The sequence below is a fragment of the Castor canadensis genome, chromosome 18, assembly GCF_047511655.1.
Source record: "Castor canadensis chromosome 18, mCasCan1.hap1v2, whole genome shotgun sequence".
Classification (NCBI taxonomy): domain Eukaryota; kingdom Metazoa; phylum Chordata; class Mammalia; order Rodentia; family Castoridae; genus Castor; species Castor canadensis.
The window spans coordinates 2,101,030-2,127,755 of record NC_133403.1 but is presented as its reverse complement, the minus strand read 5'-3'; the positions used below and the strand labels follow the sequence as shown (position 1 = coordinate 2,127,755).

The 26,726-nt window shown below is 50.3% G+C and overlaps 1 protein-coding gene across 4 annotated transcripts in view; it reads right to left on the bottom strand.

The window, feature by feature from the left end:
- Positions 1 to 221: 221 nt before the first annotated feature.
- Positions 222 to 26,726, bottom strand: part of LOC109691843 (E3 ubiquitin-protein ligase ZNRF3) — a 135,235-nt gene continuing 108,730 nt past the window's right edge. For all 4 annotated transcript variants that reach the window (XM_074060912.1, XM_074060913.1, XM_074060915.1 and 1 more), the window contains exons 3-9: positions 12,025 to 12,099; positions 11,416 to 11,547; positions 10,173 to 10,283; positions 9,021 to 9,188; positions 6,857 to 6,959; positions 4,587 to 6,293; positions 222 to 3,706 (exon numbers count right to left, since the gene is read on the bottom strand). In XM_074060912.1, coding sequence (XP_073917013.1) covers positions 3,669 to 3,706; positions 4,587 to 6,293; positions 6,857 to 6,959; positions 9,021 to 9,188; positions 10,173 to 10,283; positions 11,416 to 11,547; positions 12,025 to 12,099 — 2,334 coding nt within the window. In that variant the 3' untranslated portion in view covers positions 222 to 3,668. The remainder of the gene's footprint in view (positions 3,707 to 4,586; positions 6,294 to 6,856; positions 6,960 to 9,020; positions 9,189 to 10,172; positions 10,284 to 11,415; positions 11,548 to 12,024; positions 12,100 to 26,726) is intronic.

The following is a 26,726-nucleotide window of genomic DNA, read 5'->3' as shown; positions in this document are numbered from 1 at the left end:
TTCACAGCCATGGTCTCCAGCTTTTTCCACCTAAGCTGAGCAGAAAACCTGTAGCCACCACCAGGAATAAGCAGATGCTTATGTCCACACCTGGACTCTCTCTCGACAGGACAGGAAGTTACACGGTGGCCTCCATGGGCAAGTTGAAGTTCAAAGCACCGCCCCATGCGAACCTCTCTGCAGACTGATGACTTTAACGGGAACACAGCAATGACAACATATGACACTTGATAAAATTGTATTTTTTTTTTTTTACAGTCATCTGTACAATTTGTTACAAAACCATAGAAGGCTACAATTTGTTTTAAATCATTTTTGGTCTGCAAGTATGTAAAGTCTGTGTGCAATTATGTATTTACAGGGCCTCGTGTTAGTCATTTTCAGTGATTACTCCAACAACGCCACACTCTCAACGTAAGACATGGCTTCAGATAAATATATTAGTAAATAAATATTCTGAGAACATATTTCCATAAATGAAATGTGCTGCTATTTATACACAGAATATACAGAAGTTTTCTAGCTTTTAAAACATTTTTTTTAAAAAAATGGTAATGTTGGAAAAAAGAGCCCTTAGACCATTTCATTACAAAATCTTTACAGCAAAGTCTTTACAAAATATCTCTTAAGTGCTATGGGAGAAAATAAAAAAATTTTTTTTAAATAGTGCCTTGTTAGCTCATGATAGAATTTATATAAAGAATAGAAAAAAGGCAGCTCTGTTCAAAAGACGATAGTTCTGATTAGTAATTGTTTGTCAGACCTCATTTAAAAAGCATTAGTCCTGTGTGAACTTCGAGAGCAAACAGCACAGAGAGGAGGATCTGAGCAGGGAACAGCAGATGGAGCTGAAAAGAAACAAAGAGGTTTGGAGGGGAGAGGAAGGGGCTGAGATTAAAGCCGTTTTCAGCTGCTTCTGGAACTTACAGGGTGGCCCTACACCCAGGGCTGAGCCCCAGGGCCGACATGGGGACAGGGCTCCCAGTGGGAAGCAGGATGCCCTGTTTCCATGGCCACCCACCCCACCCCACCTCACCAAGTCCCATGGCTGCAGTTCAGAACCTCAAGGAAGGCATTTCTTTGGATTTCGATGATGACGTGATAAGATGGTTGGGATTACTTTATTCTAGTGACCTCGCTGTCTGATGAGCCAACACAAAAGACACCGGCTGATATTTAAGTTTTGAAATTTTCATTTTTGTTTCTGTCCTCCCATAAACTGCAAAAATTAAATGCACTTCGTGAATTATTTATTTTAAATGACAATTGAATGCGTTTGTTTTACTAAGTCCAAGTTTTCGGACTGGTGGAGTGGAGTGGCTCAGCTGGTAGAGCGCCTGCCTAGCAAGCGCAAAGTCCTGAGTTCAAACCCCATTACCACCAAAAAAAAAAAAAAAAATCCAAATTCTCATCTGTTTATTGTTTATGGCTAGCAAGAAGCAGTTCTCTAGCCAGGGCCGCTTTGGGGGGACAGTTTCAGACAAGAAAGATGATATGAGCTCAAACGCATTACAAACAAAAAAAGCAAAACCACAAATAACAAAAAAAAAATCTCAACAATGAGAAGTTGCTTTTCTGCAGTTCATGTTAAAAGCCACCCTCCCCCGCCACCAAAACCAAGTAATGCAAGCTGGTGGCCCCACAGCTGCCGCTCCTGGCCCCAGAAATAAAGGCGGTGGCCATGGGTGTGATCGTATGTCAACAGCTTCTTCTCACACCCTCACCAACAGGTGTGCTGGGCCCAGCCTGGGGAAGCAGTCCCTAGGGACTGTCCCCCAGAGGCTGGAGGACAAATCTCAGCAGAGTTCCTAAATGGCAAATGGCCGGGATCATTTGATGCTTGGATTTCTTTGTGTCAAATGCTGAGTTACTTGTAAAGCAAGTGTCCTGGTTATAGGCCGGGCTTTCAAAGAACAAAGTATTCTGATACGGTGAGATTCTCTTTCAAAACGTCCTTCGGGACCCTGGGCCGACTTCCTGTGAGCCTGACTGGAGAAGGGGACACCACAGTCTCCTGGCAACCCAGGGTGGTCCCTATTTTCCCACTACAGGGGGCCAGGTCCCACGGTTCCTGCTCTGTAAATGAGGCTTTTAGACGCAACAGCTCAATTTCTCTCAGATGGCTAAATGAACAAGTGTCCAGAGAAGTTAGTAAACACGATGCCTAATCTGATTCAGTTTCCTTTAAAAAAAAATTTTTTTTAAACAACAAAGACTACATTGGAGAAAAGATGACAATCCCTGATCTGAAGTAGCTTTAAATAGATTCTCTCTCCCTTTTAAAAATGAAAAAAGAAAAAGACGTGGGTTTTTAAAACTTTCCCTCCCCCTTTAAAAAAAAAAACAAAGTCTGGAAAAATACACAGAAGTTCCCCTCTGGGTCTACACTACCTGGCTGTCTGCCTCCCGTGGGGTCAGTGCTACAGTGCATTCGGTACGCAGTGCAGTAGGCGCCCCGGGGCAGATGAGCGTTCAGCCCTGAGTCAGAGGCTGGGTAACCCTGAAGCGGTTGCTTCCCTGGGGACCAGGAGGGATGGCACAGTACACAGAGGGGGCTCAGGGCACCGAGGGGCATGTGCCCCCGGGAAGCAGCAATGGAGGGGTGCGGCTGTCCCCACAAAGACACCTGCATACCCCAGCATGCCCTCGGTGGAGAGCAACCCTTCCCCACCCCCACGTCAGACACCAAGGCCATAAAACTACATTCCTCCTGGGTGTCTGCCTGGTCCACCCGTCCAACCATTTGTGCAGCCAGTGCCAGGAAGCCCAAAAGACTTTTGCAAAGGGTTCCCAAGTCAGGATCACAGAGGGGAGAGGTTTCCCATCCTCGCCCCAGGGGTCAGAGTTCAGGAATAGAACCCCAGGAACACTGCCCTTACTGTGATCTTGACCTCTGTCCAGATAAGGACTGTGAACTCTTACGACTTTCCTTGGGATAACGAGCAAAACGGACAGTGGAGGAGGCTGGGCAGAGCTGTCCGTCACCCTGGGGCTGCTCCCCAGGACTGCACACCTTCTGGCTCATCCCTAGCGTGTCCATCACCTGCCAGAAAGGCCTGGCTTCTGAGGAGACCTGACGTTTTGTACGTTCGGCTTTGCCGGGAGGAAGAAAGAGGCAGCTTTGCACAGCTCCTCAGTCTGTACCCACATCAGCTAGCGTCACTTCAAGTTTCTGGTGCATCTTCTAAGGCAGGTATATAGGTCCTGAGCTCTCTTTCAAAGGCCTCAGCTCCCACTGGGAGACAGCAGTATCTACACGTGGTGTGGTTCATTTAACGCAGCAGTGACTTTTTTTTGTTGTTTTCAGCAAAAGTTGGTGGGTAGGGTTCGTTTAAAATATATATTTAAATAACTTTTTACATTTACATATAATATCTTAAAAAAACAAGCAGACAACTCAATCCCGCACACCTTGGAACACCAAGCACACACTTCACAAAACAGAAGAACAACACATTGTGGAAAGAGACAAAGGACTCGAGATTTTGTCTGTTGGTTTGTTAATGGGGAGGGGCTGCCACAGCTGGCTCACATTTTGGGTTGAGAAGGAGGGCTCTCTTTATTACCACTTTTTGTGTGTTTGTCAAAGCTAAAAAATATTTGTTTTGAAGGGAGTTGGTTTGGAATCTCCGTACAGTTCCTGATTTCCAGAAGAGTCCCTTCCAAGCTCAGGCCCCTGGGCTGCTGCCTGGGTGAGATCCTGGTCCTAGGAGAGAAAGGGAGACAGTCATCAGGGCAGGGAGCTGGCACTGCAGGTTCCGGACCCAGAGCACAGGGAAGAGGAAAGGGCCTCCGTGTGTGGCAGGCTCTCAGGAGTGACAGCTCACAATGGTGAATGGACCGTGCATGTGACAAGGGCTGAAGCAGGCCTCCTTTTCTTAGAAGGGCTCAGTCTGTGCTCAGAACACAGTAGTCTGCCTTAGGTGACAAGCAAACGCAACACACAAAGTGGTGTTAACTGAGTACCCAGTGTGCACTGGGCAGGCGCAGGCACTGGAAGGACAGGGAGGAACCCCTCGCAGAGCCTGAAGACTGCCCACGCAGTAACCACAGGTTGGGATGACTTAGGGCGTAACGGGGGGCGAGGGTGGAGGGGTGCCTAAGCTGCGATCTGGAGGAGAGGTGGGGGCAGCGGTCGGGAGGTTGGCATGAGCTTGGAAGGACAGGAGGCAAAAGGAGCTAAAGCCAGCAAGGAAGAGAAAGAGGCCAGGTCAGACATGGTGAGAAGTTCACGGTTTGAAGACACAAAAGGTAACAGCAAGTTATTAAAGGTGCCTCCTAGGTGGGACAGAAGGCCAGGCCAGTGACAGGAGACCGTCAGAAGGCTGCTAATGCCTTTGCCCTGCTGAGAGGAGTGGGTCTGGACTGCAGGGGTGGCAGGAAGTGGATACGCTTGAGGATTCTTTGGGAGTAAGTGCTGCTGTGGATGTGACAGGGTTGGGGAGATGGCAGGATCACACAAACAGGGCTCAGTGGACCTGGAACCAGAGGAAGGGAATGACCTTTGGACACCATCAGGTACAGCTGTGTTAAAGCCAAGTGCTGAAGAAGAGAACCTGCACGGAAGGGACTGCCATCAGTCTCACCTGCAGCCTCAGCAACTGGCACGCTGGGCTCCTGAGTGTCCTGAGGGGCACTGGGAAGGCTGGCCCTGGTGGCACCCGCCTCCTCAGGTGGGCAGCCAGGCTGCAGCAGCACCTCGGCCTGGTGGCACGGAGCCCGCTCCTCTTCCCGGGCTGTTTCCAGCCCCCTGTGGTGCCGTGGGGCGTCCAGGCCCAGCGTCCCACTCCAGGGACTGAAGCTGTGGGTCCCTTGGCAGTCTGGGGACAGGCCCAAGTCACAGTCCACATCCTCGGGAATGATAGGGATGCGTTGACTCAGGTCCCGGGCCCCTGGGTGGCAGCTGGGTGGGGGATCCTCAGCCAGTGTGTACTGCACTCTCACCGAGTAGTCCTCCGCGAAGCAGCCGCCACCCCCGCCACTGCGGGCCACCTGCTTCTCTTCATAGAAGCAGCAGGGCAGGCTCTCATAGGTCACCCCATCTGTCCTGGGCAAATGGTCTGGGCGAAGGCCATACAGGCCCTGGAAGCTGGCCGGCTGAGGGTCCCCACTCCCAGGGCCACAGCCCTCCAGGAGCGGGGGCCCCAGTGCAGAGGGCTGAGGCTCGCAGCAGCAGGCACAGGACAGCCCCTCATGGCCCCCCTTCCAGGTCCTCCTGAGGTCCAGGGCGGCCCCAGGAGAGGCGTCGAGCCCCACTTCTGAGGTAGAGCCATTGGGTCCCCGGGGCTCCAGCGAGGAGCTGCTGCTATAGTTTAGGTCCAGGCTGCAGGTTGACAGCTGGTCCCCCGAGGGAGAGGCAGGGCCCGGCCACGGCTCTCCCCGGCCAGCACCATGGCCATGTGCTGCCCAGAGCTCATCAGAGGGCAGGGAGCCCTCGAGGTGCACAGCAGGGCCCCGGGCCGAGGTGCCCAGGCCACCCGGCTCCCCGGTGCTGACCCGGCAGGGACTCCGGCTGCGGTAGACAAAGGGGTCATAGTCGCTGCTGAGGGAGCTGCGGAAGGTGGAGCAGCTCCCATACACGCCCTGATTGCTGACCTCGGTGCAGTCCACCACGGAGTCGCTGGAGGAGCAGTGGCAATGGCCGGAGCTGCTGCTGCTGCTGTCACTGCCTGGGCAGTCGGCCAGGTAGCCACTGCACACAGAGCGGTGGCCGTGGGAGCAGCTGAAGCTGGACGTGCTCCCGCTCTCCAGGTGGGCGGACGGTGCCATATGCACCACGGTGGGGAACAGCAGGCTGCTCCCGCTCGGCGGGAAGGCACGGGCCGGGCCCCTGGGTGCCAGGCTGGGTGGGGGCTGGCCCTCCTGCTCCGGGTAACTGAGGCCCTGGAAGTAGTAGTGTTGGTACATGGTCTCGTACTGGGAGAAGCAAGCTGCCTTGGAGAAGCTGCGGCCGCTGAACTTGGGCCTGCGGAAGGGATGGGCTGGTGAATAGGCCCGGTGCTCCAGGCCGCAGCGGTGAGTGGCCAGGCTGGGGTCCAGGTGCAAGGGCGGGTAGCCACGGACATAGGCGGGGGTCTGCGGAGAATAGAGGCTCTGCTCCCTGTGCCGGTCCATGGTCAGCAATGTGACTGGGTTCCCGTGGGAGTCCATGCTTGTCCTCGTAGGGTAGGCTGGGATGGCGCTGGTTCTGTGCACACGGCCCGGGTAATGTACTGGCAGGGTCACCCTCTGCTGCCGACTGCGTGCAAGGTTGCTCGTCTCCACGCACATGGAGCCAGGGTTTCCCTTTTGTTCTGGGAGAGGTGGGGAAACAAGGTAAGCACGGTTGAAGCAGTAAGCTGGGCCACCTGCCAGGGGCCTATTCTCACATTCTAAAGTGTCACCAAGTCTGGCTGAGCTGGCAGAGGCTGACTTGCCTCTCTGTGAAAGGGGGGGGAGGGGGTCACTCCCTTAAGGGTCCATCTCCCACCTCCCCACTGTTCTGCCTGACCAGGGCACCAGGGGGTCCATAGAGAGCAAAAGGGTTGTGAAGACAGCAGTGTCCCTTACCCCATATCAAAACACGGTGACATGGGAGCAGCACTGTGTACCTGCCACCACACACTCATCATCTCTTGTGGGCCCTGGGAACAACCGTGTGTTCTGGACATGGGCAAGCATCGTCACTGTCACCCACTAAAGAGCCTGGGGCAAGAGGCCCAGAGAGGCCGGACACATTGCCCATGGCCGCCACGCCAGCGGGTCTGCAAGGCAACGCTGCCGTGCATGCAAGCTGTGTCATGCTCTCGCCAGGCACTGCGAAAGGACAGTGTCCTCTGACCTGATTCCAGCAACTCCTGAGGGAGGTGACCGTTACCTATGATGTTGTGCCGACAGTGTGGGCACGTGTGATGCTGCAGCAGCCATGGGTCCACGCACTTTCTGTGGAATCGGTGAGTACACGGGATGACCCGCAGCTCCTGGAAAGCACAAAGGGAACATGGCCTGAAAGGAGGGCACCATGGCAGGCAGTGCTGCCCTCAGCCTCGCACAGGCTTCCTCCTGTGGAGCCCAGCATGGACCGAGGAGTCCTGTCCACCCTTTTGGTGACTTCTTGCAATAGTGTGGATCTTAGCTGTACCCCATGTGCTAAAGGCTTGGTCTCCAGCTTGGCACTGCTAGGAGGTGGAGCCTATAGGGAGGTCTTTAGGTGACAGGGGTGTGCCCTCCAAGGGCATCATGGGACCCTGGTCCTGGTCTCTTCTTCTTCTCTAATTTTCTTTTTTGGGTGGTGCTAGGGTTTGAACTGAGGGCTTTGGGCTTGCTGGGCAGGCTCTCTACCACTTGAGCCATGCACCCAGCTCTCCTCCTCTTTTGTGTCCTGGTCACGAAGCGAGTGCTTTTGCTCTGCCATGTATTCCACCACGATGCCCAAAGCAATGGGGCCAACTGACTGTGGGCTAAAACCTCTAAAATAAACCTAACTAAATGAGTCTAAATAACCCTTTTGCTTTCTAAGTTGATTATCTCAGCCATTTGTTACAGTAACGGAAAGCTAACATTCTCCCTGCTCCCCTCCCCACCTCCAGCTATTGTCGCTCCATTTCCCTAGGCAGGGGCCATGGGTGGGTTCTAGGGAGAAGGAAACTGCCCCTCCACCTGCCCTAATTACAACCCTCAGTGTTAAGGGGACAGGAGCAGGGAAGCAGTTCCCTTTCCTGGAGTTGGAGGGCACGAAGATTCACACTCTACACGGAGAAGACCAAAGTCTCAGGCCAGTGAGGATATGAAGCTTTGGAGAAAGAACCAGGAACACCCAGGACATGTATCTTTGGGGAAGATTGCCTATAAATACCCCAAATGGGGACGAGTACAAAGGAAGGTGTCTGGGACTTGTGACTGGCTGTGGGAGCGTAGGAGCAAAACTTTGTAGTCCTGGCTGTTACTGGATCCTGAACACTTCCGATGGGGGCACAGGGTTCACAACAACAGCAGTCTATGTGGACAGAGTGACAGTCTGACACAGTAATGTCCAAATTAACACCTAACACTGGCCCTGACTCAGTGCCAAGGTCTACAAATTATTTTTCATGTAACCTTCCTGATCACCTGGAATGCGCTTGGTCTCAAGTCCATGTCACAAGAGAATGAAGGCAGAGAATGAAGTCTCTTGACCCCGTTCACAAAGCTAAAATCTGCCAGGACCAGGGTCAGAGCGCAGGCAGTCTGCACCCAGAATCCACACAGGAACACAGTTCCCAAGGGCAGAGCCTACAAATGCTCATTTTACCCAACAGTCTATACAGCAGTGGAGCACTTTCAAAAAGCCATCAAATGCCTGCGGTTCTCTAATGGTTTGCTCCCTGGTCCCCCAAATCATGTGCGTATAAGCATCCATGTCTCCAGAGAGATTAAGCAAAAGTGGTGAATGGTTAATGATGGGTGATCTACAATGATGCAAACTGTTCATGGTATTTTTCTTTCAACTTTTTTGGGGGCATTTTCAAAAGAAGGAGCTACAAAGGCTAAAACAAAACAAAAAATCAAATCCCTTGACTCTTTGCAAGAAATATACTGAGTCAAGAATCAGACTTTCCAGAAAAGTGATTTGAAAACAAAGTCGGCTTGTGTGAATGTCCTTAAAACGAGGCATTTTCTGTTCTGTCACACACTTTTTTTTTGTGTGTGGTACCGGGGCTTGCCTCAGGGCTTACACCTTGAGCCACTCCACCAGTCCTTTTTTATGTTGGGCTTTTTTGAGACAGGGTCTCTTGAACTATTTGCTAGGGCCGGCTTCGACCCGCGAGCCTCTTGATCAGCTAGGATTACAGGCATGAGCCACAGACACATTTCTGTTCAGCTTCAGAAGTTAGCTATTGTACGACAGCTGGACCCTCTGGAGAGTGTTGTGTCTGCTCATCCCCTTGAGGCTGGCCCCTCGAGGGTTGGCGTTGAAGCCCTTTGGCTGCTACAAGGCTGCAGGGAAGACTGTGGCCCTGTCCACCTCCTCCTGCCCAGTACAGGTCCTGCCCTGCCACTACCTCTCCATCGATGTACTTCTCCAGGCAGATGGCACAGTCGGATGTGGAGCTGCTGCTAAGCGTGTCCAGGGCTCCACAGCTGCCCTCCCGGCGGCCCTTGCTCTTGGAGTTGAACTTTCTGGTTTCCATCTTCTCCAGAGCCTGCACGGCCAGCCTGTTCATGGAATTCTACAGGGCAGAGCAAGCGTGGCAAGTGTTAAGAGTCTGTACGCGTTAACAGTGGTAGTCACCCCCAGGGTCATGGCACTCAGTACACCAGGACTGGCACACACTGGTCTCTTAGGTTGGAACAAATTTTCGAGAAGCCACTCAAAACTCAGACTGCCACAGCACCTATTTTCCAGATCCCTGGGGGGAGAGAGGATGGCACAAATCAGCCCAGGCTCTCCCCAAGTGGCAGTGCCAATAGCGGTCTTGCCTTCAAGGTAAAGGCAGGGGTCTTGTCAGTCAGTCAGCCCTGTGGCTTTCCACTGTTAGAACCTGTGTTACTAGCCTGCTGTATGCCCAAGGCTCCTGCACACTGAGGGAGGCTGTGTAAACGAGATGCTTGTGAGTGTTTGACACCTGGCCAACAGGATGTGCTCATTAACTCCACTTTTGATGTCAGTGGTGGCCCCTGGACCACTCACTGACAACTGAAGCAATTCTCTTGCACACAGCCACCATCTGTGGCACCACCTCTCTCCCGAGGTGTCACAGCAGCCATACATTTGAGTCTAGAGTTTTGCTTGTCCCATCACCACCCTCCTCCCCCAAATCTTCCTTCTACAGTATGAGTATACAGTGAGAGGCTGGCTAGGGTGCTATTGTGGCCCCCCGTTGATGAAGTCATGGAGGGCCTGGCTCAGCAGGCTAGGGTGGAGCCTGAGACTGCATTTCTATAAAGCTCCCTAGAGCTGTTGGTGCCGAAATCTACCTGAGCAGCAAGGTTCTAGGGCTCCTCGGGGGCATTAATTTAAACATTTCCTCCAAAAAACTAGCTGGGTACACCCGCAGTGCTGGCCTATGAAGGGAGACTGGAAGGAGCCTTGGCTTTCTCCAGCAACTGTGGCAGGCTGGGAGCTCAGACCCTCCGCCAGCAGGCTGAGGTCCCCTGACTCACCAGCCACAGGGCAATGGGGTCAGGGTTCATGGGCTGCTCTGAGGAGTTACCTGACTACGGCGTTGTTTTAACTTGATTTTGACGAGGAGGATGAGGCACACCAAGGAGACCACAACGAAGAAAGCCAGGAAAATTCCCATGTCGAAGTACTCGGTAGGTTGCTAGAACAGGACACAAACACCATGAGCCTCGGCCTCTCTGCGGCCGGGTAACGGGCACGCTGGTCGTGGGCCTTGGTCAGGAGAAGGGTGGAGCAGTGAGGTGAGGCTCCCTTAGTGTGCAGGAGAGTCCTGTGGTTCTGTTCACATGTCCACGGTGTGTCCTCTGGACCCAGGTGACGCCTTTGATGTGGCCGGGGGAGGCCTGCAGTGGTCTCAGGCCTCCCAGTAGCCAAGGGAACTATTCACAAAACCTGGCCCCCGGTGGAACAGTGCAAAGTTCGCTGTAACCGGTAAGAAAGGTCCTTCCAAATAAACACAAATGATCACATTTATAGGACAAAGGAATGAGTGTCACGTTTTGAGGGAACAGTGATTACTAACCATATAATTAACAGTTTACGACAACTCAGAAAATTGTACGCTGCTTCCACAAATACCAGCTTCCACTACAATGAGTCATATTAACCAAAGAGTCCTTTTTTCCTTTAAAAAGAAGCCAGCAAGTCAGTTCTCCAAACTCCCTCTACTCTTAGTTCTTACCCCCTTCCTCACAGCAACTGCATCCTAACACCGAGGTCACCTCACCTAGGACCCACACTTAGCCAACAGAAGCAGAGTTTGCGGGTGGGACGCTCTGTATGGTCAGATGCTTTGCGCACGAGCAAGGACCATCTTTCTGTGACTACTGTACCCTCTGTGAGGAGCATCAGCCTTGGGTTCCTGGAACCCTTCAGCCCGAGGTTGGGAAGAAAATGCCAGACAAGCATTAGTGGCCTGCAGTGTCCCTTCGGCACACTGAAGACAAGCCTGTTGGTTAGCCAGGAAAGTCATCCCGCCTCTTCATCTTCCTCAGTTTGCCTGTCAGAGGGAGATGGGCTGGGAGAGAAGGAAGGGCCAAGGGCAATGCCAGCTGGAGGAGATCAGATACCTTCTTAGCATGAGGCATCTGTGGCTGTGAGATTTTTCAAATTCTGGAATATGGGTGAAAAATTCCCCCGGCCCCCTGTCCTATAGCTGATCTCAACCTGGCGTTTTAGGCAGACAGATGACAGGACTGAAGACACAAAGGCCAAAGGAAGTCAAGTCACAGGTAGGGGCGTGGAAGCTGCAGGCGGGGCTGGGTGACACTCACTCGAGGAGAACGGTGCTGGATCCTTGCTCGAGCCACCTTCTGTTTATTGACAATGTTCATCAGCTTAATGGCGTCTGCGCCCTTCACGTACACCACCGGCCTCTTGAGTGGGTCTTCCGAGCCCTGGTTCAGCTGAAGGAAGAAAGGGCTCTGGTTAAAAGGCCTGCTTACTTCAAGCAGCAAGAAAGGACTGAGGATGTAGCTGAGTGGTCACAAGCCCTAGTTTCTAGCCCTAGCACCATGCACACCTGCCCCGCACAAAAAGGGAGCGAGAAAAGGGCTGGAGGAAAAGCACACTAAATCCTGTCTGGAAATCCTTGACATCTTCAAGCATTGTGACCTCAGGGCTCCTAGAAGGGCAAGGCTGCAATGATTTGTCAGAAGATGGGCTGGCAGGGCAGGCTAAAGGCCCGGAAGTGTCTTTCAGAATGTCTCTCACCCCCAACTCTCTGGGTGTCAACCCCTCTCAATACACCTTCCTCAGGCATGATATCCAAACCCAGACATCTTACTTCAGCAGACAAGCACAAAGTCCCTAAGATGAGAGGGACCAGCGACCAGCCACACAAACTAAAGGCAAATCGCAGGGCTGGCACAGTCCAAATTCACCTGGTCGATTGCTTCTGGGTTTTCAGACACATCAAAGATGACCGCAGTGGCTCCTCGCTGTACCGCTCGCTTGGCCTGGGGGGTGGGAAAAGAGCAGGTTGATAACTCTGACCATCGACTCCTCCCAATGCCCGAATTCAAATGCAGAATCTGACAGTAACCAGCTATGGCACTTTGGGCAAATTACCTAAGTGCAAAAGGGGATAATGCACTTACCTTGTGTGACTATCCGGAGAACCACACAACTCAGAATAGGTGAAAATAGGTAACTGGGTATTTAGGGAGAATGCCTGTGTCTCCCTAACCAGGCCAAACATTAAAGACAAGACAAACTAGAGATCAACAGCCTGCCCAGTCAGCACAGAGGTGCTGGTTTCAGTACTTTCTGCTATGAACACAGAACCACTGGCAACCAAAGCAAATGCCTTTGGTCCATCTCTTGTGGGCTTTCCTTCCCGGTTCATGTAGTTAGAATAGCATGGCGATATTTCTGAACCGATCTCAGAACGGTCAATTTTAATAAGTGACACAAGCTGAAGACCTTGGAAAACACTGTCACTGGAAAGTTATGAGAAATAATTATAAGTGAGGATTTAGAGCAGTTGGCTGTCAAACTTGGCTGCACATCAAAACCCACTCGGGAAGTTTGTAAAGCAGATTTCCTGGCTCAGACCACAGAGACTGATTCAGCAGGGCTGGAGGCAGGCCCAGGAAACTGAGTTCTGGAAGCTCTCGGAGGGACTTGGGTGATTCAGCCACTTGGGGGACTGTAGATCAGAAGGCTTAGAAACAAATGAGAAGTGACGTGATTTTTTTGGGTGTGGGGGGGAGGGGGAAAGGATTCCTTCCCATCCCAACGAAGCGTCTGATTTCCTATCAAGCTGGGAAGTTATGGAAGAATAAGACTTAAAACAGACCCTTGTTTTCAGGGTTAGAATCTTGTTAGTGGGGTGACTCCAAAAACAAGAAAATGAAGCAAAAATTGGCTTGCTAGAAGATGGGCAAGTGATGACTGCTGCTCAGAGTCACTGTGGGCCCCAGTACTTGAGAAAGAATGAAATCTGAACTCTTTCACAGGAATAATCCTTTATATGGTGAGAAAAGCTCCACGGACAAGAATGAGGCTGGGACAATGCCTCTGCTGGACCACCAGAGGGCAGGCTCACCCCACAGCTTTTTAAAGTCAACTTTGGCACCAAACAAGCAGGGCCAAAAACAGCTTCAGGGACCCTGGGGATGGCAAGGTCCTTAGCAGGTCAAGAAGCCCTGTCACCTTCGGTGTTGTGTTGCAGGGCCTTTCTCTTTCTTTTTCTTCAGCCGAGATCGAATGTGTTTAGTTTGTGTCAACAGTCCACACTACCGTTTCATCAGAGTGCGGCTTGAGTCGGGAGTGAATCCTGGGAGCTGTTCCTGGGCAAGTTACTGAATTGTTTTTTTCAGGGCCTTGCACATGCTAGGCAACCATTTTACTACTGAGCTCCACCCCAGCCCTTAGGATATTGAATCTCTTTCAGTCTCTGCCTCAGTTTCCTCATCAGTACCACAATGACCAGGGAATGTTCCAGTTCCCAGTCTTGGCCATTCCGCCGAGAATCCACAGTGACTCAGAACCTCCCTCTGGCAAGAGGACATGGTGAGAAAGTGGGGGTGAGGTGGCATCGCATTCCTCCTCTGCTAAGCTCTGTAGGGCCACAGGCCCCCAGCTGTGGACTCCAGGGGTACAGTAGGTGTGCGTGTTTCTGCTCAGATGGCGCCCCAGGCCTCTTCACAAATTCCTCCCCCAGACAGGGAAGTAAACAGGGCCTCTCGTTCCTTCATTTGGCTTCCATTCAAACAGGACCCACAGGAACATGGCTCTGAGATGTCCCGATCGAAGCTCCTGGACCTCCAGCTTTGATGCAGGTGCACCTGGAGAGCCTGGTGGCAGCGGATGAAAGTCCACACTGGGTTAGGGAATGCCTTCCTGGAATGCACCCAGGGAAGCCACTCAGCCAGGGACTTGGGCTTCTAGGCTTCCCTGCTCCACAACAACACGGACGTCTCAAGGATGTAGAGGCTCCACATGAGGCATGGCCCATTTGGGACAAGCAATGAAGACTTTTCTTTCTTTTGTTTTCTGTGGGGTTGGGGATCAAACCCAGGGCCTATGAGTGCTCGGTAAGCGCTCTACCACCAAGCTACGAGTCCAGCTCAATAACAGATGTCTTAAAGCAAAATCTAGGAGAAGGTTTCTATAGAGAATGGGGCAGGTAGAGGATAAGGTGCTTAAAATCCCATTTACGGCTCGACTTTAGACAAAACCTGAGCAGCAAACACACAGGATCCAAGACCTAATACTGTGGTGGAGAAAGTGCTGGAGTCTCATAGCTAGTTTACTTTTAAAATTATATTATAATGTAAAATGCTATTATAATAAGTTTTCATTTCCTGCACAGACCAGGACTGGCAGGAGAATCTTGCCTGTCAAGAGCTGGCTTAGGATTTAAAGTAGGCTGTGAAGGTCAGGGTGCCGTTCAGTGACAGAGTGCTTGCCCAGCCTGCACAAGGTCCTAGGGCCATTCCCAGCACCGGGGGAAAAAAAGGGCTGAGAATAATTCACGAAGTGATGCCTTTGTCTCATTAGTACCAAACCAAACTCAAAAACTCCAGAGCACTGCTTTGGACGCATTTCCTCCTGCCCCATGTTTTTAGTGTAAAACTTGACGAGATGAGGCAAATTCCTCATCAACTTCCAATTTTCCTACCTTCTGCCATTTTTCTTTTTACCTAGCCAACCTTGGGCCAGAATATTATTTCAAAACAAGTCGAAAACTCTAGTGGGCAGACTACTAGTCTTGTGACCCCAAGACCCCTGTCTTTCTGTCACATCTTTTGAAAGAAGAGAAAGATACAGCTTGGTAGACATCGGAAGGTGAAGGTCACTGGTAAACCTGGTTACACGTGGAGAGGGCTGTGGCCCCTAAAGTGTGCACAGACAGGAAAAGGAAGTGCAAGAGAAGGTCGTGACCTCTGCAGCAGAAGACAGATGGGAAATCTTGGCCAGGCTCAGAGGCAGCCAAATGCCTTGCCTGGATGGTTGTGGCATGGGCACGCCCTTCCCACAGGGGGCTCTTGGAATCCTTCATCACCTTTGCTGCTGTCACTCCCACCAGGCCAGTGTCTACAACCAGCCACCAGATGACCAGAAGCCTGGTGGCAGAATGCAGAATGAAAGGTTGTCGTGGTCCCTTATTTACCTTTCCAGCACAGACATGGCTTTCCCATATGGAAGTGTTCCTAACAGTAAGACTAAGTTTAGAAAGTTCCAGATGCAAACAGGGTGTTTTGATGAGAACGGACCCATTACCACCTCGTAGGGAAGAAAATGTGAAGCCTAAAATCGAGCACTCAGGGATGGATCAGGCATTCTCCCTGGTTTGGGGCCTGGACCCATCCAGTGTCCGCTCCCCAGAGCCTCTGGGACACAGACTCTAACTCTTACCTATGGCTGACCTGTTCCTCTCACGAGCACTTGATATGATGATGTCCCCACCTTTATTGTAGGAACACAAAGACAGAATACAATCTTAATAGGAAATAAGCCAAAAGATGACAGAAAATCCTTGTTCTAAGTTCCTGATCACAGTCATAGACAAACCAAGAAGTTAGTGCCAATGGGATGTGTTTTCAACCTCTTATGGGAAATTCAGACATATGGGGGCTACGACCAGACTTTTTTTTCCCCTTATATTGAATATAATTTTGCATTGCTTTTTCTAAATCCTCAACATAAGGTTCCAACAAGTTATTGAAAGTCCTTTGTTACATGTAACTTACTAGTTCTATCATTGAGCCCCATTCCCAGCCCCCGCACACATTTTTAATGGTTATTCTGATTGATACACTTGTGCATTTTTGTCATTTGAACTGGTCCAGTTTTTTATTATTACAATCATTGCTATACTGAATAAATTTTGGCTTTATTTCTAATTTCCTTAAGAGAGAGGAATAATGCCAAAGAATGGGAAGATTAAGAACGTTCACACGGGTCAAAAACTCTTAGTGCTGCTTCTTACATTCCTGCACTAATGACAAACTAGGATGGTAAAAACAATACATGACAAATGATACTACTGATTGAACTCAGTAAGGCGACCCTGTCGGTGAGCTGGCTGAGAGGAAACAAAAAGTCAGTGAGAATAACTCTCCGTGACATATTTCACCTGCACGAAGATACGCCACGCCACAATGCGCTATAATCAGTCATCCCTACCCTTCAGGTCATTCAAGGTCAAGTTCACTTGTGACTCCTTCCCTATAACCAACAGTGCTTCTCAGCCAAAAGGAGCTTACCCTCTGGGCAGTAATGTCTTTTAGTATTTCTCCTCTGTTGCTTACCTCTTACTTTGGTGCATTTTCCAGTGTTTTTTGTTTTGTTATTTGTAAGAGTAATGTCTTGCTGGGCACCAGTGGTTCACACCTGAAATCCCAGCTACTTAGGAGGCAGAGATCAGGAGGAACACAGTTCAAAGCCAGCCTGGGCAAATAGTTTGTAAGAACCTATCTCAAAAAAATCCTTCACACACACAAAAAAAAGGTCTGGTGGAGTGGCTCAAGGTGAAGGTCTTGATTCAAGCCCCAGTACTGCAAAAAAAAAAAAAAAAAAAAAAAAAAAAAAAAGTAATGTCTACATGTGCAAAATTTTTAAATAATTTAGGAACTTCAAGCAAACAATAATTCATCCATTACCCCTCCATATTCTAGTTTTTAGTACAAACGTGGTTTGCATTCTTTCATGATTTTCTTTAATCCATATATTACCAAGAATAAAATGCTGGAGATTATATGCACATAATAAAAGGCACTGAAAATAAACTGGATGTATACTGCTCTGTCCTCTGCTGTTTTCCTCTTTAACAATTTACTCAACACTGTCATGTGCACTGTGAAAAAATGTTCATTCTTTTTAACAGACACACAGGTCACTTTGTCATACAGTTTGTGCTAGAACACACTTAAGGATGGGCAGGTAGGTGCCACTATAAACAGTGCTGTACTCATACCATTGTGGGCTCAAGCTGGTGGCACCTGCCCTTAAAGAGTCTGAGCTGTCACTCGGAGTAAAAGGATGCAGACCTTGCTTGGATGCCCGGCACACCTGCGGAAACTCTTAAGAGGCTTCCAGGATCCAGGAGGGAGATTTACAGACCTCGCTCGTATACCCCATAAAGCCTAACAAAGCAGATCGCCTTGGTGTGGTCTGTATTCAACTAATTAACACGGTAGGCCGGAACATAGCCTAATTCTATTTGTATTACCATTTATTAATTTCATTGTTCAAAAGCAGCTATTAGCCAGTTATTACCTGTGCCAGGCCCTGGGGACTCAGACAGCACAGAACAGCAAGTACAGTGACAGACCCTTGTCTTCATGGAGCACACCTTCTGCCTGTGCTCCATGTCTCTGAAGAGGCTGGGGACACCAGGAAGTCACTGTTTAGATCCAAGGGCCAAAGGGTAAAAGATGAGGAACACAGGATCACTTATTCCCTGTCTCTCTATGGTGGCTTTTCCCAAACTGCATGTAGAGGAATGATAGATCTTCCTGGCCAGTGACCTTGGGGAATGCTGCTTCTTCTAGAGACACCCCTGACATTTGCAGAGCACACTAATGTGCTAGCGGGTCCTGTCTTCCCAACAAACTTTTTTCAGACACAGCCCCTCTTGTGGCAGTGCCTGTCAACACCCTCCCTACCATAGCCAGGCTTTGGGACAATGTCCACAGTGGACAGTATGTCCAGATGACAGGCATGCCACTCTCGCAGGTGAAGGGACCTAAAGAGGACTTATACTTTGATGTGGAAATCAATCACTAAGAATGTTCACGATTAACATGAGTCATTGGTACGAAAACGTTCAACTGTACAGTTTTATCTGACAGCTATTTAAGAGAGCCAACTGTGTGGCAGCACTCCGAGGAAGATACAAGCTAGGACCTTCTGGAAGTTTCTGCTGTGACACTGCTGTCCTGGGGGAGGAGCAGGAGGAGAGTACAGCCAAGTGAGAGTTTACGGGGACTCTCCTTCACATATTTACGGCAGCTTGACCCAAGAGGGCAGAAGCCAGGATTGCACAGATGCTGGAATGGCACCAGTGGCTTGAGGCTTAATTCCCATGCATTCAGCTTGGGTCCCTAGGCTATTTCTGCATTTATTTTCAGAGCAGAGTGCACTGTCCCAGACACGTGCGGGTTGCCTCTGGCTCAGGCTGATGTGGGTACATGGCATCTTGCCATGGGCCTATCTTCAGACAGTCCTTATTTTTCTACAACTTGGCCTTCCAGGGGCTGAGTTGAAATCACAGCCTCTGTCCTCACCCCTATGCTCAACTGCTTATTTTGCCTCTAAATCTCCCCATTTTCCCATCCCCACTGCCGCCAACCTGTCACCCTGTGAGTCACAACCAGCTTCTGTCTTGGGCGTGCCATCCTGCTCAGTCCCCAGTGCAGCAGAGGGAGTTTCTACATTACCATTCTGACCTGCCTGCTCTCCTATTATCTCTGTGCTGCTCTGATGGCAAGCTCTGCCCTCCCGGGCCTAGGGCTTCCAAATCTTGCCTCTTCTGCACTGCCTTGGGCCAGGGTATAAGTGGGACTCCTGAAAAAGGGACTCCCTGCGACTTTGCTCCCACTCCACACAGCAACACTTGTGACTTCACACTGGACTTCAAAGGCTTCCCTCACTAGAGGGCAGCCTGTGTGTCAGATTTCTTTCCTGCTGAATTCCCAGAATATGGCAGAGTGCCTGGCACAGGGGAAAAGGCCAAGAACTGTTTTCGGTGAACCTGGAGAGGATTAGCTTTCCTGAGGTGAGCAACACACACCTGGGTCCTACTGCTCCCAGCACTGACTTCAGCCCATGCCTCGCTGCCTGATGTCCCCTGGCTCCTCAGACTCCTTAATTCAGAAATCTCTGCTCTCTACCATCTCTTGGTCCGTGCGCGTCATTCAGGCTCTCGGGGTCTGGCTTCTTGTCGAGCGTACCATCTTCTGCTGTCGTGGATCTCTGGCTGGCCACTACCCCTGGGGCAGGGCAAGATTCTGGCCACCCTCAAGTCCAGCCACTCCAAAGTGGCTCGGCTCTGCCTGGTGGCTTTCTCAGGGTGAGGGCGTCTGTGTGAGCTCAGAGCTCACCTGGGTGTCAGAGTTCCCAGAAGACAGCCTGTGCGCTTGCGGTGTGCACTCCTTCCCATCTCTGGAGAAATGCTACCTTCCTCTTGGTACCCTCACCAAGGAAAAGCCAGTTGAAAGACTGCCTTTGGTCATGTGGATAGGACTAACTGCACTAGCATGTTTTTTTTTTGGTGGTACTGGGGTTTGAACTAAGGGCTTACACCTTGAGCTACTCCCCCAGCCCCCCACCCCTTTTTTTGTAATGGGTTTTATCAATAGGGTCTCTAGAACTATTTGCCTGGGCTGGCTTTGAACCTCAATCTTCCTGATCTCTGCCTCCTGAGTAGCTGGGATTACAGGCGTGAGCCACCAGCACCCGGTCAGATGTGGGCTTTTACAGCTTCTGCCCATTAGCACTAGAAGCCTTGACTTTCCTCTGGCCCGGAAGACTGACAGGCAGAGGAAAGGGGCTCTGGGCCTAGGTCTGGACTGTCTCTAGGTAGACTGACAGCACATTCCACACAGCTTCACAACTCCCAGACTCAGTGGTGGCCTGATCTGGAGTATCCAAGAACAAAGCAGGGCTCAAGAGATACCACCTTAAGGCCTGAGCCTACAGAGATGCAGAATGGTAATAATAATTTTTGTTTGTGCTGCTGTCACCAGGCCTGCTCTGTGGCCAGGGAGGGGCAAGGGACTGCTCACATCGATGGAGGCCAACCAGCCAGTCCCAGGGACTGGCCACACCCGACGCCACAGGTCTGTTGGAGGTGCTACCCAGTCCAAACAGTCAGCTCACTGGGTCCTTTTATGCCTCTCCCCTGGAGGCTGCTAAGTGAATTTTAAACCCTCCCTCCTCACTTTCCCCTTTCCTCCTCCCGTCTTTGCAGTGACCACCCAGGCACCAGGCTCTTGCACATTCTGGTCAGCTGCTGTTCCCTAAAGCATGAGTCATTGCATGGCACGGACACTCTAGCCAGGCAAGGGGCTCACAAGGCCGGCTCACCAAGGGCCCTGTTTTCCGACAGAAACCTTTCATTCCATAGGAAATGAGGTCACACACCAGAGCACATGGGTAACCAGTGAGAAAAACTTGGTGCCAAGAAGGGGGTGGGGTGTAAAAGAAGTGAGGAGGCAAACCAGGCACAAACCACCAGGGGAATCACCTGCGCTCTTGGGTAATTTGTACTGGGGACAAACACACAGCTCTAAAAAAAAAAAAAAGGTTTCTTTTAAAGTGCATACAACATATGTGATTTAATCAAGACCAACTTGTAGGGTATTTGACTGGCTTTCTTTTAAGACTTGGCGCTGCTACCCACATTCTTAAGGAGACCAATACACACAAAGGTAAAAGGGCGGAGCAGGAGGGCTGGGCGACCAAGGGTGGGAAGTGAGCTGGGTGGCAGTGGCACATTGCTGCCAGCTCCGCAGGCTCCTTGCTCTGCTCCGTGGCTTGGCTGCAGCCGGCCTGACCTTCCAGGTTTCCCTGGCAGGAGATCAAAGTAGCAAAGCCACAAACACAGCTCAGAACTCTGAGGCCCTGCGGCCACCACCCCCATCAGTCACCACCCCCAGGGTCCCTCCCCCTTTCCCCTCCCCCTTCAGAGCCCTTCCTCACCCCCATGCCTAGCCCCCCCCATCCAGCTGGCTGGCCTTTTGGGGTAGGCTCCCATTCCATCCTTCTCCCGCCAGCCGCACCCCTCCCCACTAGGAGAAGATATTTCTTGCCATAATTAAAGTCATTAAGGTTGCAGCTTCTGAGCTTGATTTTGAAGTCCTAGTTAAAAACATGCAGATGTACTTAGGAGACATGTGGCAGCGAGCATTCAGCGGTTCAGTTCGTGGTTAGGGCTGCCGAAGTTTAAACAGTGCGATTTAGTCTTAAAATATGCTGCAGCCTCACAAATTTCTCCTCATTAAATGGGCCAACAGAAGAGGCTGGAGTCCACGGCTGTGTCACGCCAGCTGCACAGGTTGGTAGCCTTTTCACAATCAGAAACTACTGGGTGTGAAACGGAAATGCATTTTCCCTCGATCCTAATCTTAAGCGTAGACTTTTAGATCAGTTCCAAGAAACACAATGATCCTCTTTGTTTTTAACACCTGACAAAGAGCACAAATCCTCAGGAGAGCCTATCCACGCCCTCCTGTTCCATTCTGCTGGTGAAGTATTTGATGGAGAAAAGGCTGCAGAGCTGTCTATGCTGGAAAGAAGCTTCTACAGGAACTCAGAAGGTGCTGTCTCAGGTTGAGGTTCCCAGGGTCCCATGTCAGGCCACATCTTAGAAAGTCTGGAACTAGAAACTAGAAAGACCACTGCTTTCTACACATGTGGCAACTAATGGCTATAAACAAGTGTTGATTAGGTGGCAGAATCAGATTTAACCAGAGGGGCCTGCAAAGTCTGAACACCTCCAGCCATCCTTGGGAGGCAGAGGGAGGAAGACAGACCCTTGTGGAGGACTGAGCTCTATGCAGCAGGGTCTAGGTTCTTGACCTTGGCCAACTGAGGAGGCAACTGTGGGATTTAAAAAAAAAAAAAGAATAAACCACCCGTGGCCCCACCTGTGGAGATGATGGTTTGGTGTGTGTGTGTGTGTGTGTGTGTTTGGTGTGTGTGTGTAGCCCTGGCCGTGTTATTTTTCTAAAAGTTTCCCAGTTAATTCTAAAATTCAGGTAGGACAGAGAACTACGGATGAACCCAGAAGCACAGAGTCTCTGGGATGAGCTCTGATGCATTCAGATACAGCTGGGCTGGCAGAGCCCAAAGTTATCTAACCAGCTCCCCCACAATGCTTGGGATGAGACAAAGGAAGGTGTTAGAGAATTCCTGAATCAGGATTGTTCTGATTATACGATTTGGTCATTTTTATTAAAGGGGACATAATCTCGACAACTTCTGTATGCCGGAAGCTGGTGTGCAGCTGACATCTGTGGGGCTTGGAACAAAGGTTAACAAACCATTAAAGATAACATATCCTGCACTTCTATCTGACATAGAAAAGCAAACTCAAAGGTTAGGTTCCAAGTGAGATTTCTCTAATGCTTTGGGGTTCCTTTCCAGAGTGTGTCAGTGTGGAGACAGCTGGCCCCTGCCACTTTCAGAGGGCTTAGTCACATGCAGGTGGATCTCCCAGCCTCCAAAGACCAAGCTCCTCCCACCCTCACTGAGCAGAGGGATGCACTGGCCCTGCCCTCTGCCCCAGGAGGACGTCCTAGAAAGGAGGGCTGAAGGACCGAAAACCTGCATGGTCTCCTCTTGAGGAATCTGGGGATCCTGACAATGTTTAGAAGGGGGCTTCCTCTTGGACTCTTCACTTTGTAGCCAGAAGCTTTACAAGCTGGGCCTTAAAGCATGTCCACTGGCTCAAATGGTAGATTGCTTGCCTAGCAAAAACAAGGTCCTGAGTTCAAATCCCAGTACTGCCTCCTCCCCAAATATATAATCTCATTATCTTTTAACCCCACACCAAGCTCATTTATAACAGCAATCAAATCAAAGCCTTTCCCTTGCAAAGAGTGGTCACAAGCCCTACCATCCCTCCACCAGGCCTGCTATTCTTATCTGGGTGAACTGATTTGACGGCACCCCACCAAAGTAGCCTTGAGGACTAGCACAGACTGAAGGTCAGGAGACATGAGGCCAGACTGGCCATCTCAGGCTCTCTTTTAAGCACTGTCCTGGAAAGGAAGGGAGAGGACTTGTCACCTCACACTGCTCAGGACTGAATCCTGACTGAGGACCTTCTCCGCGTCACTCATGTGCGCAGTGGGGAGGAGACCAAGAGGACACACTCCCACAGCTGTGGGAGCACTGTCTGGGAACGATGTCCCTCCTCTGCACACAGCACATGCTCTGTGTGTGCCTGCTTTGGGCCTGGCATACTCTGGCTGTTTGGATACAGGAGGAGAGTGGAGTACACTCTGATCCCTCTTGCTGGTCAGGACCCCACAGAGCAGGCAGGCAGGCAGGCAGGCAGGCACGAGAGTCACAACGAGTCTTCTTTCTGAAGGTTTCTGAAAGACACTAACTTCCTCTACACACAGGGACATGACACTGTGAGGCCAGAAATGACACCACGCCACGAGACTGGCAGAGGGCGCTCAGTGGCTATCGGCTCAGGGGCACGCGAGAATGTTCCTCCTTGGCAATGACGGGGCAGCTGGCTGGAAATACACCAGGCTCCTGTAGGTCTGAGAGCAACTCAGGTCAATTCTTAGGTGCAACCAAGAGAGACAGTCACAAGACCAAGACCCTAAGGAGGACAGAGGGACAGAGGTGGGTAGGGCATGCACTGCTTAACCCAGCCCCCCAATCCCTTGTTCTTTCCTTCCTAGAATGGGCCAATTCCTTTCTCGGCTCTATTCTGGTCCTCTGTTCTACCTCAGACTTAAGGCTAGCCCTGTTGGAGAGAAAATGTGCTTCTAAGGCAAGAAACAATTGAGCTCTCTGTGATGTCTGGGGAAAGGTAACCTTCCCAAGCAGAAGTTTGGGTCCTTCACAACCAAAGACCTCATGGGTGGCTGCCATCATAGGCATCCTTGGGCTACCACCTCCAGGCATGGCATCTGGAAACCAGAAGACATGCAAATGCTGGGAGGACACAGCTGTGAGCACAAACGAGGCAAGCTCTTATGACTCAAGACAGACTCCAGACTCCTGAGTACAGGCCCGCTACCCCCTGGTAGGACAGAACAGTGAGCAAGTTCCAGAAGTATTTCTGCAACAATATGATAAAACTTGGGAAAGGTGAAAATCTCAAGGATATCAAATGCAAGTTCAAGTGGCCTTTTCCTGTCAAGAAACATATGCCTTCTTGAAGTAAGTCCTCAAACACACTCTTGAGATGCACTTACCAAGTCACACGACTTACACGTCGACCTCCCAACTAATAGGTACTTCTCCATGCTAAGTCAGGACAGCGTTGTCACAGGAGCGATTTCAGTGATAGGGATGGTTAGCATAGAGGACATGCTAGCTATGGAAGCTGAGATGGTGGATGGGCTGTAAAACACAATATAAACCAAACCAGAAAGACTGTATTTAGGGCCTAATTCCAAGAACAGGTGCTTTCATCATACTTCTACAGGCCGGCAGATGAAGGTCATGTTGTACGTAACTCTTGTTTTTTGAAATGCATTTCAGTCCTGGAGCTCACTGAAGAACCACCACAATAGTGGTGATGATGGAAGGGAAATGAGAAAAGCAGAACAGGCACCAAGCTGGCTTTTCTTGGCCCAGACCTGACACTAGCAGTCACACCAAGTAGCAGAGTGTGGGGTTCTCAAAGTTGGCTTTGTGTGACAGTCCACCCACACAGCCAGCACAGAAAGACACCCATCAGTTAGTGCAGTCAGCATGCTCGCATCCAAGCAGCCCTAACGCTTCTGGATCACTGCTTGAAATTTGATTTTTCTCTGGAAGGTTTCCTGATGCTTACACAGGTACAGTCTTGTGGTGCTGGGCTTCCAGGCAGTCACGCCTCATTAATGTTATCGATGTGTACTGAGGCTCTATCATAAGGGTACAACTGTGTACTGGAAGATGACCTGACTTAGCTCCTCTTCTTGTGGTACTCCCGTAGTGACACTTTACAGGTCCCACAAGCACAGCCAGAGGTCAGTGTCCTGAAACAGAGGAACTCTGCAGAAGAGACAGAAGCAAAGGGAAGACGGGAGAAGAGGCTTGACAGCCACGTCTCCCCACTTGCCATCAGACTTCGGGTGAAAGCACAGTGCAGTGCTTCTGGAAGCCCTTGCTCGACACTCAAATAGGCGCCTGTCATAGAAAGGCAGATGAACTTGAAAGTACAATGTGATAGCCTTTCACAGTGCAGAAAAGAGGAAAAAAAAGCCAGCTGATGCCTGTAAAAGTGGTTCCAATGAAAGAGACTTAGGCAACCATGAGGCACAGAAGGTGGAGCTGGGCTGGATCACTTCCTCTGGTCAATAATAAGTAATGTCTGTGTCATTAAGAGAAGGACTTCTTGCAAAGGAACAGCTTAATCCCAGGAAAAGGAAAGAGTAAAAAGGTTACATTAAGGGAATCAGGGATAATCTCTATCAATTACTCAGAGCGCTTCCTGTTGGGGAAGTCTCAAAAGAAGAACAGGAAAAGAGCGAGGTCGTGATCCAGGGTGCTTAACACTTTGTTTTACGATCCAGGAGTTGGCACTCTGGTTTGTGGGTAAGGAGAGAGAGCTAAATCTACAAGCATCTACGCAACCCCAGACACAAGCAGGTAATTGTAAAATACGCCAACATTGGCTCAAGCGGCACCCAGCTATCCGGCTGGCACCATTCTGAGGCGAAACGACTCAACTCACACCCTCCAGGTGGCTGGAACACGTGGAAGGCCCAGTGAGCCAAATCCACAAGAAGGATTACAAACACTTATCCTCTGAGGATAAGATTCTAGCCAGATAGTCCCACATAAAATAATCGAGGCTGTTTTTCCTGGTCCCCAGAGTCACTGTGGTCCACCCAAGAACACCGAGCCTCTTCTCCTGTCCTGGGAGCCAATGAAGAGCCACCGCAGCCCTGCACAGGGATGAAGGGGATCTCTTGGGCAACAGTGACCCTGACTATGGTCCACCTGAATCAGTCAAGTGCCTTCATCCTGGGACAGCATGAAAGCACTCCTAATCCCATGTCTGAGATTTGCAAAGGAGGCGGTGACTTTCTTGAGGTCAGAGAATGCTGGCAGCCAGGAGGGTGTTCCACACAGAGCCAACTGCATCCTGTCAACCCTGCCCCACTCCCCCACTTATATTCCATTAAGTTTTGCAATGTCTACTCTTTGTTTTAGGGGACAAATCTAAATTTAGGAGAATCAAATGTTAGTTTTCTAAAAGTAGTTTTAAAATATACTAGGATGTTACAATGTAAACATTTTGTGTATTCAAACAAGCGCTGCTAGAACATTCCTATACTGAGGATTTTGAAGCCAACCACTTAAGGACTTTCTAAAAACAAAAACAAAAACAAAGCCAATTTGTTAAAGAATGGTTGATGATAAAGGACTTCGCTAGCAGAGACCCCAGTTAGCTCAGGAGGGAGACGGAACCTCAAAGTGTAAATTAAAACCATTTCAAATGTACTAAACCTTCAAGTGAGTGCTTTCGTAACAAGCTTCCCCAGAGCACAGAGTCCCTGCTCAGCTGCTGGTCTCACTGTCACACAGCCCCATCCACACGCTCTGTTGAGGACACGCTACATTAAGACAGGATGATGGAAGGGACCAGCCAAGACTCAGAAACAGTGCCGTGCCCAAAGTCCTGCGCCAGGTTCACCTTAAGAGAAAGTGTGTCTGGAATCAGGATCTGACAGTCAGGAGGAGGTGAGGTTTGGGGGTCACGTTAACAGCTAACATAGGAAGTTACAAATTAACTCAGCACTACCATTAGTTGGTTAATATACAATTTGTAGGTAACCTCAGTGGTCCTGGCCCAAGTTCAGAGGAAGAAAAGCGGCATGCTCACTTATTTAAAAATTTTAAAAGTTATATAAAAAAGAATAAACTACTGACGCCACCACGGATGAATCTCAAA